At 35.5% G+C, this 17971-nt stretch overlaps 1 protein-coding gene across 1 annotated transcript; it reads right to left on the reverse strand.

Annotated features, from left to right (window-relative positions):
- Positions 1-2650: 2650 nt before the first annotated feature.
- On the reverse strand, positions 2651-16824 carry LOC111049254 (serine protease 7). The gene is made up of 7 exons (XM_022335287.2): positions 16580-16824; positions 16169-16303; positions 14261-14369; positions 13297-13478; positions 9706-9804; positions 6387-6526; positions 2651-3345 (listed from the first exon to the last, which is right to left on the reverse strand). Exons 1-7 carry the CDS (start codon positions 16635-16637, stop codon positions 3121-3123), a joined length of 948 nt encoding a protein of 315 aa, XP_022190979.2. The 5' UTR covers positions 16638-16824; the 3' UTR covers positions 2651-3120.
- Between the last annotated feature and the right edge of the window lie 1147 nt (positions 16825-17971).

Here is a 17971-nt window from a genome sequence, read left to right on the forward strand (position 1 = left end):
CCTACAAAAGAATAAATACAAAAAATAGCTACCTTTTATAAAGATAGCCATCACAAAATAGGAAATAGGCATTTAAGAAGATAAGAGTGTAGACGATTATAAGAAGGCTATTGATATTATAGGAATATGCTGAAGATTATTATAGAGATGACATTTTTTCACGCTATTATTTCAAAATTCTCAACTCAACTAACCTAAAACTATTTTCATAAGTAGAAAACAGAGCAGACGACGCAAACACAAGCGGTGCCCCCTACTTGCATATTTAGCGCTTCCGTGCGCTATAAAAACAAAGTAAGGCTACAAAAGCGAATCAGCTGATGAAAAATCTTTAAAATACGTGAGCATTATTTGCTCCAGAGTTCAGGAGCATAAGGTAAGAGTAAAAGGTAAAGCTTATTCATATAAAAATCTGGTGTGGCGCACTAACACAACTTTCCTTGCCGTTGTGAAAATTGATCACCTGACGCTAGTGTTCCCGCGCATCTCAAGTCTACTATTCAAAGATTTGAGCCAGCTGGTGACAGGGCAATAACGCTGGAGACACACATGAGGTCTGCTATCTCTTCATAGTGAATGATTCAATAGAATCAACAATAATTTGCCATTGAATAATCAAATTCATTTCTCGAATTTAAAGCTTATTTTCAATTTTAGGTGAAAATGTTACTGAACATTAATTGTAGAGATTTCCATGCTCAATCTACTCCACTTGATTTTTTTCGTTTCAATTGTAAATTGTTCGATAATTGGGAATCTATCTGCATTGATGGGGCGAAACTCCTGAAATTTTTACAGATATGGGACCTGTGGCAGTTGATAGAGCTTATCGATGACTATTTTAGGTATGAATTTGATCAAAATCGTTGGAGCCGTTTCCGAGAAAATTACAAAAAACCCTGTTTTTGACAACATTTTCGCCATTTTAGCCGCCATCTTGAATTGCATTTGATCGAAGTTGTTCGTGTCGGATCCCTATAGTGAAAGGACCTTAAGTTCCAAATTTCAAGTCATTCCGTTAATTGGGAGATGAGATATCGTGTACACAGACGCACATACACTCATACACACACACACACATACAGACCAATACCCATAAACCACTTTTTGGACTCAGGGGACCATGAAACGTATAGGAATTTAGAAATTGGGGTAGCTTAATTTTTTCCGGAAAGCAATACTTTCCTTACCTATGGTAATAGGGCAAGGAAAGTAAAAATGAGCAATTGCTTTTGCTTCTACCTTTTGCTCATAAGCAAAACCTTATGCTCCATGCTCTTGCTCATGAGCATTTGCTCTGGTTTTATTCATATGGTTTTATTAATATCACAAACAGTTTTCGATCTGATTGGTTAATGTAAGCTCTATCACTTCACATTAAGAACTCTTGGTGGAGCTGAATAAGAGAATATAATATTAGTACTATAATAAGAATGACGTCTCCCTCACATGAAACTTTCCTAATTCAAACCCGACTTACCCGGCGAACGTCGGACCGCCAAAAAGTCAATGTATCTTATGTCAGTTACTATCAATATTAGTAGGCTACAATATAGGTAGTCTTCACTATTAACTGTTGGTATTCATCGTAAATAACATTATTACTTCCCATTTGAGCATAATGACGACATTTTAGAAGTACCTTGAGTAATTTCTTACAGGTCTCACACGGGAGCGAGAGTTTCCAATCAGTGTTCACAATGAAAAGCGTTTTTCGCGCACAATTAACTCCGGTCATCAGATTTCCCAGCCTTGCAGTGAGATGGCCCACATATTCACTTAATCGTACGAATTCTTGTTCAGTTTCGATCATATACTGGATATTTTTCTGAAGAAGAAGGAGGAGAAGGAGGAGAAGGAGGAGAAGGAGGAGAATGAGGAGAAGGAGGAGAAGGAGGAGAAGGAGGAGAAGGAGAAGGAGAAGGAGAAGGAGAAGGAGAAGGAGAAGGAGAAGGAGAATGAGGAGGAGAAGGAGAAGGAGAAGGAGAAGGAGAAGGAGGAGGAGAAGGAGAAGGAGAAGGAGAAGGAGAAGGAGAAGGAGAAGTAGAAAAAGAAGAAGATACTTTTATTAGGCCTAGGACTGCACCAAGGATACTAGCACTAACGGTAATTAAATACTGCCATTATAACGAGGACCTCGATCTATTGTTTTATTGATACTTTCCTGAATTATTACTATAAGGCCCGGTGCAGAAAATCCGGTTAAATTTTAATCCTGGTTAATTCTATTACGAGAATCAATCAAAGAAGGCTTTTTTTGAAAAGACGGCTTCTCTGATTGGTTCTCGCGGAATTAATCACTGATAAAATTTAACATGCGTTTATGCAACTGGAACTAATCATTTTGTTTCCTCAAAGATTACAAATATTCGTCATCAGCATTTAATACGCTTTTTTCAAGTTTTTCCAATTTGTTTTCAGGGTGTCATATTGTCCAAAATCCAGTGTACCGTAGTGAATATTCTTTTTGAAGGTTTCTTTCAATGTATCTCCGTCTCATAATGTCTAGAATCCAGTGCACCAAGTTTAATATTATTTTCAAAGCTTCCTTTCCCTGTACAGGGTCTCATATCGCCTCGAATCCAGTGCACCCAGGTGAATATTCTTTTTCAAGGTTTCTTTCAGTTTTCAGGGTTCTATACTGTCTAGAATCCAGTGCATCCAGGTAAATATTTTTCTTGAAGGTTTCTTTCCGTTTTCAGGGTTTCATATTGTTTAGAATCCAGTTCAGCACTTATTACGCTTTTTCAAGTTATTCCAGTTTGTTTTTAGGGTGTCGTATTGTCCAAAATCTAGTGCACATGGGTGAATATTTTTTTTAAAGGTTTCTTTCCGTTTTCAGTGTTTCATATTGTCTAGAATCCAGTTTAGTATTTAATACGATTTTTTCAAGTTATTCCAGTTTGTTTCGAGGGTGTCATACTGTCTAAAATCCAGTGCACCAAGGTGAATATTTTTTTTAAAGGTTTCTTTCCGTTTTCAGGGTTTCATATTGTCTAGAATCCAGTTCAGCATTTAATTCACTTTTTTCAAGTTATTCCAGTTTTTTTGGAGGGTGTCATATTGTCCAGAATCCAGTGCACCTAGGTGAATATTTTTTTTAAAGGTTTCTTCCCGTTTTCAGGGTCTCATATTGTCTAGAATCCACGGCAGATAGTATCGCACCCTGGTGTAGACAGTGGGACTTTCGAAGCTGGTTACATTGACAGTGAGCCCACCCCATGAGACAACCCCTATCTGGTAGAAGCGGGGCGGCTGCTCGGGGTCCATCTGTTTGACCACCATTAGGGGGCCACCCGAGTCACCCATATAGGCAAAGTACTCTGGTATGCCACCGGCACATACCTGGAACAATCATTCATTCATTTGTTCATTCGTCGAATTCACTCGATACAATGCATTTAATTCATTCATTAATACATCTATGAGGAGGAGAAAGGAAGAAGATGAAGAAGAAGAAGAAGAAGAAGAAGAAGAAGGAGAAGAAGAAGAGGAGAAAAAAGAAAAAGAAGAAGAAGATGAAGACAAAGATTGATTGATTGATTTTATTGATTGCTGTGCTAGGTCGCGACAGACCCATTGCACATACACAGCATTACAAAATATATATCCAGATAATTAAACAAAATAGTATCATGAAAACCGATAGTATTCTGTGAACATTTGATACCTCAATCAAACATAACTTGGATTAAAAAAGAGTTATTAATGCAATTAAGAGGAGAAAAATTAGTAGATATTGAAGAAGGAGAAGGAGAAGGAGTAGAAGAAGAAGGAGAAGGAGAAGGAGGAGGAGAAGGAGAAGGAGAAGGAGGAGGAGATTGATTGAGTACCATATTTATGTAGATTACAATCTATACTGGCTTATACACTTGTAATAGCTTAAATGTGAAGAATGAGAGTGAATGTGAAGAAAACAAAAAGTATGGTGATCAGCAAGACTCCAAAGAAAGCAACAATCAACATAGGATTGCATCACATTGAACAGGTGTCACCATTCAGGTACCTTGGGTGTATGATTTAAGAGGATATGCGATGTGATTTAGAAGTACGAGTGAGAATTGCAAGAGCAAAGGAGGCATTCAGCAATATAAGAAGATCGGTGAGTAGCAAAATGCAAATAGAACTGCGGAAGAAGATGGCCAAGTGTTTTGTGTGGAGCGTGGCTCTCTATGGAGCGGAAACCTGGACTCTCAGAAAGCAGGAAGAGAAGAGATTGGGTGTGGAGGAGGATGGAGAGGATCAGCTGGATGGATAGAGTGAGGAATGAGGAAGTACTGCGTAGAGTAGGAGAGGAAAGGAATATTATGGCAGTGATAAGGAGACGAAAGCGGAACTGGCTGGGACACTTGCTGAGGCATGGCGGACTACTTGTGGAGACAATGGAAGGGACTGTGCAAGGAGGGAGGGTGCTGGGACGAGAAAGAGTGAAGTTGGTGGATGATATCAGGGAGGAGGGAAAGTACTCCAAGATGAAGAGAATTGCACAGGACAGAGGAATGGAGAAGGAGGAATCATGTTTAGACCTGCCCTAGGGCAGAACACCAGTAATAATAATAATAGCTTGAAATACAGCAAAATTATACATGAATTTACATAATATAGACTAAGAAAGTAATTATTGAACTGTACATGATATGAAAAAAGCAATTTGTAATAACTATAGATGATATTGTTATGCATCTACATAAATTGACGGAGCTTTGGACATATCAATGTCCATTCTTCGGAAAGAATATTTAAAATATACTTCCCTCTAAAGGTAGGCGCACACAGATCGTCATCGGAGGGACGGCACGCATCGGACGGATCAGATGATTAGATTTGATGCATTGTTTTCAATTGGTGTGCGCATACCTATACGGATGCGGATAGGTATGCACACTCCAATATTGAAACAATGCATCAAATCTAATAATCCAATCCGTCCAATGTGTGCCGTCCGTCTGATGACAATCTGCGTGGGTCTACCTTAACTCTCCACTAAATTAGAGAGAAGGAGAAGATGAAAAAGAAGGAGAAGAATGATGAAGAGAACAAGAAGAAAAAGAGGAAAGAGAAAAAAAGAGTTCAACGTTTTTCCATCAAATCTCTCTCTCAAAGTGCTGTAACTCCTATAAAAATAGTAATTCACGATTTTAACACACATCATTGTATAGATAATTTTATTTCCTTCAAAATGTATCTCCTGTGAAATTCATGAAAAATGGACGGTTACGGAGTTACACGCCAAAAACCGCACTAACTACACAATTCTATTCTCATAGACTTCAGAATGTCAGCTGCCAAAGCTTACAACAGCTCTGGAGCCTGATGGATGAGTGAGGGAACGTCAGCACATTCTGCCGGCAGAAATTGGAACTAAACGTAGTCACCTGCAACTGCAAACGGGAGCGCTCGCCCCATCTAGCGGCGATAATTGTAACTAAACTGTGCATTAATTTAGTTTTTCGTGAATTGTGGCGTTATTGTTGATTTTAGGGTAAATATGCAGAGATTGAAAGTTGTAGAAAATAAAACGGAGAACAAATTACTATACATTATGTTTTCTTGTATCTCTACGTATAAGCCAGGAATCTGTAAAAAAAACCTGTCACTAATCTATGTATGGATACAGTTTTTCGTGAATTGTGGTGCTATTGCTAATTTTACGGTAATAATGCATAGGATAAAAGTTGTATAAAATAAAATGGAGAACAAATTATGTTTGTTTGTGTTTTCTTGTATCTCTACTTGAATTTATAAAAAAAACTTAAAATAAGTTGATGGAGGTTATTTGTAGTGAGTTGAAAACCATATTACCCTATGATTATTGGTTATTTTTCTTCTTCTTCTTCTTCTTCTTCTTCACCAATATTTATTATTTAATCTAACACTGCCATTTTAACGTGGACCTCAATATGTTTTTTATATTACCATAGATGAGAGATAGTATAGGACTAGTAGTTCTGTGAACAGTAGACCTCACGCAGTATTCTCATCCACAAGTACCTGATTGAAATTATAGACCTTATGGAAATACAGCAATAGACTGGCTTTTCCACACATCTGTGTAATCATTTGTCAGCTGATTTATGATGAATAATTCTATAGTTTGATTTTTACTCTAATATTGGCGTATGAAGGAGGCTCCTTTTTCCTTTTATATTATCCTTGAAATGCAAGATTTCCAAAAACTTTGTATATACGTCGACGCGCAATTTAAAAAGGAACATACCTGTCAAATTTCATGAAAATCTATTACCGCGTTTCGCCGTAAATGCGCAACATAAAAAGATATAAACATATAAACATTAAGAGAAATGCCAAACCGTCGACTTGAATCTTAGACCTCACTTCGCTCGGTCAATTATGTTTTATTTTCTCAATGATATATTATTACTCACTTGTGACTCGATGACATGATGTTGCTGATAATCATAAGCTAGACGTCGCATTGTATCCAGACAGCTGTTGTCATCTATAATCGGAACTGACAGAGTTTGAAGGATATCTGGGTAGAGTAGCTGTGTTCTATTGATATCCGCTGAAATAACGTTCAAAATATACTTAAAACATTTTGTAAACTTGAAAATATGACCCACAATATAGTATATTTCACACCTAGAGCCGAAATAGTTATTTGTGCAACTAGTGCGCAAAGTGACAGTTTGCTGCACCAAAAGAAACGTTTACGCCCGAGCCGTAGGCGAGGGCGGAATGGTTTCTTGAGTGCAGCAGAGGAACTTTGCGCACGTATTTCACATTAAGTTTTTCCTACAGTTACCATTGAATATGAAAAGTGGGTAATTATGGGTAAAATTGCCTGAAATGCATCAAATGTTTTTCTGTGTAATTTTATTATTCATAAAAACCTTAATCCTAAAATCCTAAAGTCCTCGTTGTCCTTGGTTATAATATCTAATTAATAATAGCGCGTTGTGCTTCGTTGCACCTCTGCTCACTATAGCAGCCACAGCAGTCACTGTTACCAACTTCATTTTGATTTTGCTGCACTGTTGCTCCATATAACCTACTAAGTATTTTGCGTTGCCATGTTGCAAATCTGGAGTGCAGAAAAATTTTTCCCGCACTAGAGCGGAAAAGTGATTCTTTGCGTTCTGTAATCAGTGCAGCAATGGCCACTTTTCAACATAACTGTAGGAAAATGAGATTTTTCCGTCTCGAAATCGGTTTTCAAGTCCGAGACCGTAGGCTGAGGTCTAGTAAAGATTGAGAGCCGGAAAAACATTTTTGCCTGTGGTGCGAACGCTATTTTTCGCCATACACAAAAATAAACAATATATATATGAGAATAGTTATTATTATTATTGAGTTGTTTACTAAGCACTTCTGAAAGCAGAAGTGGAAGGTGATAGCTCTAGCAAATCTGAGGCAATCTGAATATCAGGAAATTGTCCAAGTATTTTTATTTTTTATTCTGATTTGTCTAAATAACCTAAAAGATGATGTTCAATTATGTGGGAGGTTGAGTTTATACTTTTTTATTCTTTCAAATGGCGATAAGATGATATTATTATAAATGTTTTAATTATTGAGTAATGACCACAAATAATGAAAAGTTTTTGATCAGCTGTCTTTTGATCACCTTTCTTAGTTCCATGTTAGCGGCTGGAAAGAGTACTCTTTCCGGCCTAGGTCGGAAAGAAACCTGTTCTGACGTCAGACGAGAGTCGTATGCAAACAATGTCTTTCAGATCTACGTAGGGACTGGAAAAACAGCTGGAAATTTTGTCGTCTGTCGATACCGTAAAGTGAGTGAGCGAGTGAATGTGTGGGATATTCCTCAGCTGATCTTGAGAAGAATAATTTAGCAAGAAAAACTTATTTTCGTTTATTTTCATTCAATAATGCTTCCTCTGATCTCCTTAAATTAAAAAATTGGTTTGACAACAATGTGTTGTCAATTAATATTTCGAAATCCAAGTGTCTACCTATATTCCTTCGTAATAGCCCCGGGCCCAGGGTGCTCAGGATGCATTCATGTGGTGACCCATTCTCCAATGACTGTAACTGTCCTGAGATAGAACAAGTCTTGACTCACAAATATCTTGGCATAATATTCGACCACAAGTTGAGTTGGGTGGCCCATGTGCAGTACCTCAGGCAGAGGTTGCGTAAATGAATTATGCTTTTGCACAGCTGGGGAGGTTCCTGAGTCCTGGACACTGTCGTTCTGTCTACTATGCATATGTGCAGACATTGCTTGAGTATGGCATCTTGGCGGGGCGGTGCCTCCTGGGTGTCCTGCGTCCTGTCGCGGTCTCACAGAGAGCACTTATTAAAACACTATTGGCCAAAAAGCATAGATATCCAACACATTTACTTTTCCAAGAATTCCCTGTATTAAATATAAAACAATTATTTATAAAAAATTTACTTGTCTTTATAAAAAAAGTAACTTTGTCTTCAATGAAATTCAACATTATTATCCCACTAGAAACAGATTGCATATAAATATTCAATTTCCCCGTTAAGTAATTCAATTCAACTTGAAAACTGTTTTCATTTAGCCCATTGGCTTTACCGTAATGTACCGGCCGAGATTTCAACTACTGAGGGGTTAGCGTTGCCGTCTACAAGTGGAGAGTGACCGGGTGGCTGCTCTGCATCGGTTCAGATGCTGCGGAGGCTTCTACATTCTCCATATAGATGAATATTTCTAGTTCTGAACACAGAATAACATTCAATATTACACACAGTCCCACGCTCATAAAGCTATATACTCCCAACTCAGCCCTTTAAACGCCGTCGAGCTGACACTTATTTTATTTATTTATTGTTTTTTTTCTATCTTTAGTTTTAAAATTATTATTAAATAAACTCTCTTATTATTCTTTTAAATTTATTTATTATTCATAGTTTGTAATTTATTTTATTATTGCTAGTGTTTGCCCTCTGTCTGATAATTTGCGACTCCTCCCTGCACATGGACAAATCATCCAGGCAGCGAGAATTTATTCATGTAATTTATAACACTTTTATATTTTGTGAATATGTAATATTTTATGAATCAAACAATTTGATTTGATTTGATTTGATTTGATATCTCTTATTTTTAGAAAACATGTTCACTCCAGAAGGTCCAAAATGGTAACTAGATGCTGTTAGAGTAAAATAGTTCATAGTATATTAACAAAAATTGTAGCAAACATAGTTTATCATTCCAAATCGAATTCATCGTATATCTATTTGTAATTGATGATGATTGTGTTTGTCTTTGAAGTGTGAATAAATTGTTATTTTGATGAGTGATAGAAGCTTAACCTAGATTTTGTTTTGGACTGTAGTATAAATTTGAAAAGGGACAGTTTTGGGCATAAGCCTGTTGTGCCCCCACATATAACTGTGAAAATAATTGTACGACTGAGAAAATGAATAAATAAATTTAAACTATTTAAATTTAAAAATTCAATCTTTCGTTACTAATTTGCTATGCTTTTACACTCCAGAGCGAAGCTCGGATATTTATTAGTCTATATTAGTCTATTATTACGGGTTTGGCCGGGTGAGAGTGTGAGAATGGCACACTATGAGAGACTACCAGCGTCACATAGCTTCACAAAAAATAACTTCTGGGACTATCGGCTTGAGTTAACAGTGACATTTGCAACATAAACGCCCTATACCATGGCATATCTTCTTATGCTATGTTATCTCTATGATAATATTGGATTAATATACGAGATAATGAGTTTCTCTTACCAAAATCATAAGTTCCCCAACCAGCCACATGAGCTTCCTCTCCTGTATAGTCATGTGTCAATAAAAGTCCATCTTCCAAACAAATTGGAGCCACAAATTCTGTAAGAAAATAATGTGTAATATAATAAAGGAAAAATCTATAATATAATATAAACACGTATGGGATAGGAAATTCACGAATGACGCATCATCACGTCTCAACTACTCAACTGATCAACTTGAAATTTTGCATTATAGATTCTCAATTTAGCGAGGATGGTATTGGCTTATTTCAAGTTCTCCTAGATTTCAGTAAGTCAAGTTTCCAATTAGACCCTTGAAGCATTGGTTACCTGCAAGTACAGTAGAATATAGTCCAAGGCCCGGTTGCACAAAAGTCTGTTAAATCCTAATCATGATTAAATGTCACGAGAATCAGTCGTAGAAGACTTTCTATAGAAGAAGGCTCTCTGATTGTTTCTCGTGGAACTCCACACTGTATAAACTCAGGGGTTGTTTAGTACAATATTTTTCCATTATTTTCAGTTGTTGACCGAGCGAAGTGAGGTCTAAGATTCAAATCGACGGTTTAGCATTTCTCTTTTTGTTTAAAAATGTATATGTCTATATGTTGCGCATTTACGGTGAAACGCGGTAATAGATTTTCTTGAAATTTGACAGGTATGTTCCTTTTTAAATTGCGCGTCGACGTATATACAAGGTTTTTGGAAATTTTGCATTTCAAGGATAATATAAAAGGAAAAAGGAGCCTCCTCCATACGCCAATACCGTAAAAATCAGACTATAGAATATTATTCATCATAAATCAGATGATAAGTGATTACACAGATGTGTGGAGAAGCCAGTCTATTGCTGTATTTCCATAAGGTCTATAGTTTCAATCAGGTACTTGTGGATGAGAATTCTGCTTGGGGTCTACTGTTCACAGAACTACTAGTACCGTAAAAATCAGACTATAGAAATATTTATCATAAATCAGCTGTCGAGTGGAATATAATACTACCCGTTCAAATACATCAAACATCTTGAAAATGTATATTTCCTTCAACGTTAGTTGACAGTAACTGTCTGACAACTGTAGACACCTGTTGTCTACTAACTTTGCCTTTCCAAAAGCTGAGGACATGAATCTAGTTTGGAGTTTGGAGCTATTGAGAGAATTTTTTTTACATTTTTCTTTTTCAACCTGATGATTAAAATTGCAACAAATACTGTTGAAAAGAAATTGATTTCCAAAATCATGAAAAGTGAGAAATGAAGTTTGTAGGAAATCAGCATTATGGTAGTTTATTTTGTTAATTTCAACACACCGATTTTTCGTCAACACGACAACACAGAATGTTCTCTAATTGGTTGATTGGATTGGCGTATCGACGGCAGCCAGACCTGATAACAGCGCTCACACTCACATTCCGGGACGACACGTCACGGTACGATAGGACAGAAAGCTCTAGGTTTATTTAGGATTTTTTCTAGACATCTTAAATTGATAAATAGTTTATTACTTTTTGAGAAAACATAACAACGGGTCAATGTAACTTACTGAGCGCGAGGTCTTCTGTTCACAGAACTACTAGTTGTTATTGATGTCTTTTTGGGGAGGAATGAATATTGTAAGTAAGATGTGCCTTCACCAATTATTTAAGGTGGGAAAAAGAGATGCCTCTACCAATTATGTAAGGAGGGAAAAAACTATGATAACAAAAGAGAACATAATAACTAGAACTTTAATGAGTCTTTAACATATTTTACATTTAAACAAAACAAGATTAATTTTATTATAAATAAAAACATTATTGATATGAAATTAATGGGGAAAACACTCGCTTGCTGCTGATGATGATTCAATATTTGTGGTTATTAAAATTAAGAAAGAAAAACCCAAAAAGAATAACCTTTTGAAGATGGCTTCCTCTTTGGCATTCACTGGTTGAAACGCGACGTATATTATTAGTTAAAAATCAAAATAACTGATCTAGTGAAATGGGTTCAGATCCTGATTCAATAATACATTTCTCTTTAAACTGCCCGAACTGCGACAGGAAAACTGTATTATAAAACAAGAGCAAAATCTATCCTTTTCACCAGAACAGCCGGACTTAACTGTCAGTCCTAACGAACGAGCTCTGCCACAAGAGCTAAATTTTGGGTATTAATATAAACTCAGTCAATGCCAAACATGAAAGCCATATCAAGCACGGTATATAGAAGAAGAATTATTTATATGAATTATTTTCATCTAAATACCGTGATATCAAGTACATATTTTTATCTGTCGCACAGGCGGCACGTTTGTTATTAGAAAAAAAAGAAGCTACATTAATATTGACAACAAATGAAATAAACAATCTTCCTGTCGATGACAAAGATTGTTCGAAGACAAAAACACTGTTCATTGAACTTTTAATTGAAAATCTTTAAAATTCTGATCAATATGAGATAAATATGATTCATATATATATGTCCCATATGACCAGGTGACAATATCGAATTCAATTTTTGAAGAATAACTTATTTTGAATTCCAAATTATTTATAACTAGTAGGTAACCCGTGCTTCGCAAGGGTCTATTTTAAAACTGCAAAATGAAAACTTGACGTAATAAAAAATCGAAATTTGAAAAGACCTATAACCATCCTCGGTTAATGAAGAGTCTATATGCAAAATTTCAAATTAATCAGTTGAGTATATTTCAGACGTGATGATGCGTCAAACATAATTCCCTATTCCTTACGTGTATAAGCCAGTTCTTTCCTTTATTATAGTAAAGAAAACTGAAGAATACATAATACTTGAAACCTCACAGAATCATATTGATTTTTCCAATACATCAATAATTTTAGTTCGATTAGGATCCTCCTCATTTGATCAGGCAGCCTTTTTTTTTCCAATTCCAAACAAAATACCTAAAATACTTGTTTCACTGGGAATTTGTGTCTGATAGTACTTTATAACTGAAGAATATAATTATTTCTTATTTTATTGTGATCTATTCATGTTTTTCTTATGAAATTCAATTATAGGCCTACAGCATGAAGACTATGTCCAATTCATTGTACTGGTGGCAAATTTACATTAAAAATAATTCAATAGTCTAAATAAAGTTCAATAGTAATGAAAACAAATTCCTTCAAAAAATAATTGATAATAATACGTTTCGAGGAAAAAATTAAGAACAAAAAAATGGGAAACCTCGGGGGGGGGGATTCGAACTGAGGAACCATCGCTCCCTAAGCAAGCCTTTTACCGCTGCGCTACGTAGAGGTTCGTAAATGGTAGTCTTATAACCTGTTCATAAATAGACACACTTTGGGCTATGAAACTTCATGTAGCCTACGGTAGCATAGATGAATTTGAACATTAATTCTGAAAAATCTAGAAGGAAAATTGAAATTTGGGCTTCCAGGTGCACGAGATTGATATTTTTAGAATCTATGTTCAGAATTTGGAGATCTAAATCATTCCCGTTTTTCCGGTATGCAATCCACAAGTTGACATGTTTTGATGCGAACAAACGAACAAACGAACACACGAACAAACACAACCCTACTCTCTCTTATTATATAGATTAATTTAGTCTACATCACTTACCATTGAATTGTATTTCGCCTTTGACTCTGACAAGGGTGATATCAGAGCCAGCCATATACGTGAAGTAATAGGGATGATTGATTATTTCTTCTGGTTCATGGAGCACAACATGAGGTGCACAAAAATCATTTACACAGTCTGGATCCGTTTTAGTGTTGTAATCTCCTATGAATAGAATAGAACTGCAAACAAATTTTAATTATAAATTAAATTTCACTAAAAACTAGCAGGTAACCCGTGCTTTGCAAGGGTCTATTTTAAAACTTGACAAACTGAAAACTTGACCGAATGGAATCTTGAAGAGTTTGAAGTAGACCTACAACCTTCCTCGGTAAATTCGAAATCTATATGCAAAATTTCAAGTTAATCAGTTGAGTACTTCAGACGTGATGATGTGTCAAACATATTTTCATACCCATGTTTAAGCCAATTTTTACCTCTATTATTTCAAACTTCATATCACTATACTAAAAAAATGTATACATTTTTTCATCCCATGTTATTCAAAAAACCAGCCAACGAATATTCCTCACCAACTAATGAAATTTGAAACGGGAACTTCATCATAGCTGTAGATGTGGCGGCCATTGTTGTTACAACTTTTGCCGACAGATAGCGCTGTCGGCAGAGAACTGTGATTACAAGCCAGCTGTTTCTGTTTACTTTTCAGATTATGTTGTAACACATTGTTTGGTCGAGTAAGTTTTTAAAAAATTATTTTATTTGCAGTTTTTATAAAAATGTAGGTGGAGGAAAAATGTTGTGTATATCACGATTGAAAAATGCTTTCTCTCCCTCAGGAAAATTGTTCCCCTCGGCTTCGCCTCGGGCTTCAAACTTTTCCCTCAGGGAGAAAAAACAGTACTTTTCACTCTAGATATACAAATAACTATTCTTGCTTGATAGAATAAAATTGATTATTTTAAACGAGAATGAACAGTTAAACAACAATGAAAAAAATTACCTCATTCTTATAGCATTTTCATCTACAAAACAGTGGGAGGCACTCAACACGTATTTGCTATTCAGGATTGATCCTCCGCACGTTAAATGACGAGTCTGAAAATCGGGATCTGCAAATATTCACAAAAATCCATCAAATTTATCAATTTATGTAACGACACTGATGTGAAAACATTGGTATAGTGACGTCCACGTTATAATGGCAGTGAATGAAGATACGAGAACAACGTTGCCAAATTGACTCCATTTTGCCACTGAGTGTACACAGCTGTTATTCAATTCATCCCATTAATTAAATCTGATCTGATATTGAATTTAATTCCTTTGATTATATCATCAATTTCATGTCAAATTGATTAAATCAGGCTAATCAATAAAATATCTATAATTTCATAACTTGATTCTAAACTTTGCTCTCATAACTGAGATCAGATTTACAAACCTGAAATGGCGGCTAATTTGAAAAGTTGTGATTCACCAATCTGAACTTCAAAACAACAGCAATTAAGATATTCGCTAGGTATTCTATTCCAATTTCATTTGAAAATAGAAATCCGATCTATAATAAGATAATTTCAATGGAAATAATTCTGAAATAACCTTTCAATATCATTTATAGCCTACCGGCACCAGTGTAGGCCTAACCTGAAGCATGGACAAAGTCTAGGATGGTCTCAAAGTTATCAACTATTAAAGTTGCATTTCAAGTACAATTTGTGTTTCTCATACTGTAAATATAAAAATAATTCCATTTATTCAAAAATACATTTAAAATCAATTATACGACTCCTCTACTTTAGCATTTTGTTATAAATCAAAATAAAACATGGCGGCTGAGGATTGTTTGTTTATTTCTGTACAGTCACTGTCAAAAGTGCGAAATAAAATATTTCTGGCCAACTGACAACATTTCAAAGCTAGAGAGAGATAGTGCTATCTGTTTTGTTGCATGTTAGACAAGGATAACAACAACACTATTATCAATCATACGTAGACCATTATAACGTAGACCTTACTATAATAGATAAAACAATTGCGTAGCGCTAAGCGCACACCGGTTAGTCAAGACAAGACAAGACATGATCAGACACGTTTAGACACAATACTCCACCACATAGTGGCTTATGACTCAACACACACTGATTAGTCATTGCAATTAGACATGACTTCATAAGCAACTATGTGAAGTAATGTGACTGAACGTGTCTGATCATGTCTTGTCTTGTCTTGACTAACTGGTGTGTGCCCAGCCTTAGGGCTGGTTTCCGAGCTCGGGATTTAGTTGAGCTCTAGACTTTAAACAGCTGGAGTCAGAAAATTGGCTTCCCGTAACGGGGGCGTAGTTGCAGTCCATGATTGAATTGAATTTCGAAAAACAAGAAAATTGAACACAAAATAAAATAAAGAGAAAATAGTGTAAAGTTTCAGCTATTTTTAATTATTTAGGAATGTTTCATTTTGTCGACGAAAAAAAGTTTCCAATTGTAGAAAATTAAGATTATCATAAAAACTGCGACTATGCCCCGTTTCGGAGAGCCAATTTTCTGACTCCAGCTGTTTAAAATCTATAACTCTGCTAAATCCGGAGCTAGTAAATCGGCCCAGAGGCAACCCTTGCGTTAATTTTTCTTCCAAATTTTGGTGATGTCAAGTCTCAAAAAATAGATTAGGCTTCCTTTATATGTCCAATCTTTAATGTGAACACAAATATACAAACATGAAAATTGAATTTATATTTAGAAACCAAATTAAATAACGAAATCGCACTCAATTGACACAAAAAAGGGCAAATTATTGACTACTTTGGAAAGTTTTGATCCAAAAATTTGATTTGCGTCAAATTGAATTTATTTGCATATTTTCGATGGACGTTATAGCTTTTTTATAATATTATGGCTTCATAACTTACATTCTTTTGTAGTAATAATGTAAACCATCCAAGGAAATTCTCCAAGATTTGCATTTCTCCCCTGGTGAATTCTCTGGCCTGGTTTCAGAACTCCACAGCTCGCATCGTTTATCAAGTGAGCGTTGGGATGATCAACTGATTTGGAAGAAAATAAGGAGAATTTTAACAAATAACTAGAAAATTTTAAGTTCTCACGAAATAAAATTTCACAAATTTTAACTACCATGTTATAAAAGTTGGTTCTCACATCATCCTCAAGGCTTCAACCCTCAAAAGGTGAAAGCAGAGGGAGAGGAAGATTGAAAGACGAAAGAGAAGATTAGGGAGAAGAAGAAGAAGAGGAGTGAAAGAGAAAGGGGTTGACATCAGGAATAAAGTTTTCGAATAAATAAGTTCAAACTTGAAACTTACAACTTTGCGCCAATCCTATTAAAAATACAAAAAATAAACAAAATACTTGAATAATCATGTTTCCTCAGTGAAAATTGCTTTGGACTATAAAAGAATATTTTGTTTTCCGATATCGGACGCAAATAAAATAGGAGAATGAAACAAAATGACATAAACCAGCAATATACTCATAAAACAATTTATAATCTTCAAGTTATTGATAATTGTTAAACTGTATCCTTTTTTCTTTGTTTGATAGTTTAACTGTCTACCAAATTCATTGCAATAATTGAATTTGTCTCCCCATCATTTTAATGATGTACTTATTGTTTGAATCAATGAAGTATAAAGAATTGATGAAGTGAGATAAACTTAACGACCGTATCTCTCTGATCTAATAAGAGCTAACCTTGATCAAATTTCAAATTCATGTTTCAAATTCACTATCTTGAAACATAGTTGATTAATTCAAATTGTCAGATTGATCAAATTGTTCTAATCCCACATAGAAACATGGAGAAACTCTACATCAGGGGTCTCCAACCTTTTTCATCCAAGGGCCACATTGTTAGTTCTTGGGGGGCATAGAGGGCCCCCCTATGTACAAGTACATGGAATTTGACTTGTGGGGACACACACGACGGGGGATTTGGGGGGTGTAAAATTATTATATTCCCATTAAAATTAATATGAGGAGTTTCAAGTAGGTTTAATTAAAACACAGGAAGAAACAAACCAATTCAATACAAAGTCCAATTTATTGAGTGTAAAAAGCTCATAAGAAAACTTGTGAATGCATGAATTTAGCAAGTTAAACAAAATGATAATAACTTTATTATAGTAATAAGACAGCTTGACAATACACGATTCACAGAAGGTTACCAAGCTAAAAGAGGATACTTATTTCTAGTGGGAATATTGCACTTCTTTTCCACTTGAAATGTCCGCCAATTTAGGGGATCAAACTTTGTGGTTCCGATCATTAAAATTGTTTTCAAATGTTCATCTGACAAGGAAGTTCTGTATTTGGATTTAACAAACTTCATTTTTGAAAATGTCTGCTCACACTACTTGTAGGTAGATCCAAAAAGAGAAAACATAGCTTCAGCATGGTTTTTTATGTTTTTAGAATCTTTTTCTGGGAGAGACATGTACAGTCCGTGCAGATTATTTGCTTATATCTCGCAATGGTTGATCGCTGCTTGTTTAGAGCTAATTTTACACTTATTAAGAAATGGAGTGGCTAGTAAGAGAAGAGTACTGAACTCACAGTTGTTGTCAAAAATGAGTATAAATATATAATTTAAAAAATCTAGCAATAACCTTCGGCGGGCCGGACAAAATCTATCCGCGGGCCGGATGCGGCCCGCGGGTCGTAGGTTGGGGAGCCCTGCTCTACATTATAATAGCAAA

Source organism: Nilaparvata lugens, chromosome 8 (genome assembly GCF_014356525.2).
Source record: "Nilaparvata lugens isolate BPH chromosome 8, ASM1435652v1, whole genome shotgun sequence".
NCBI classification, from domain to species: Eukaryota; Metazoa; Arthropoda; class Insecta; order Hemiptera; family Delphacidae; genus Nilaparvata; species Nilaparvata lugens.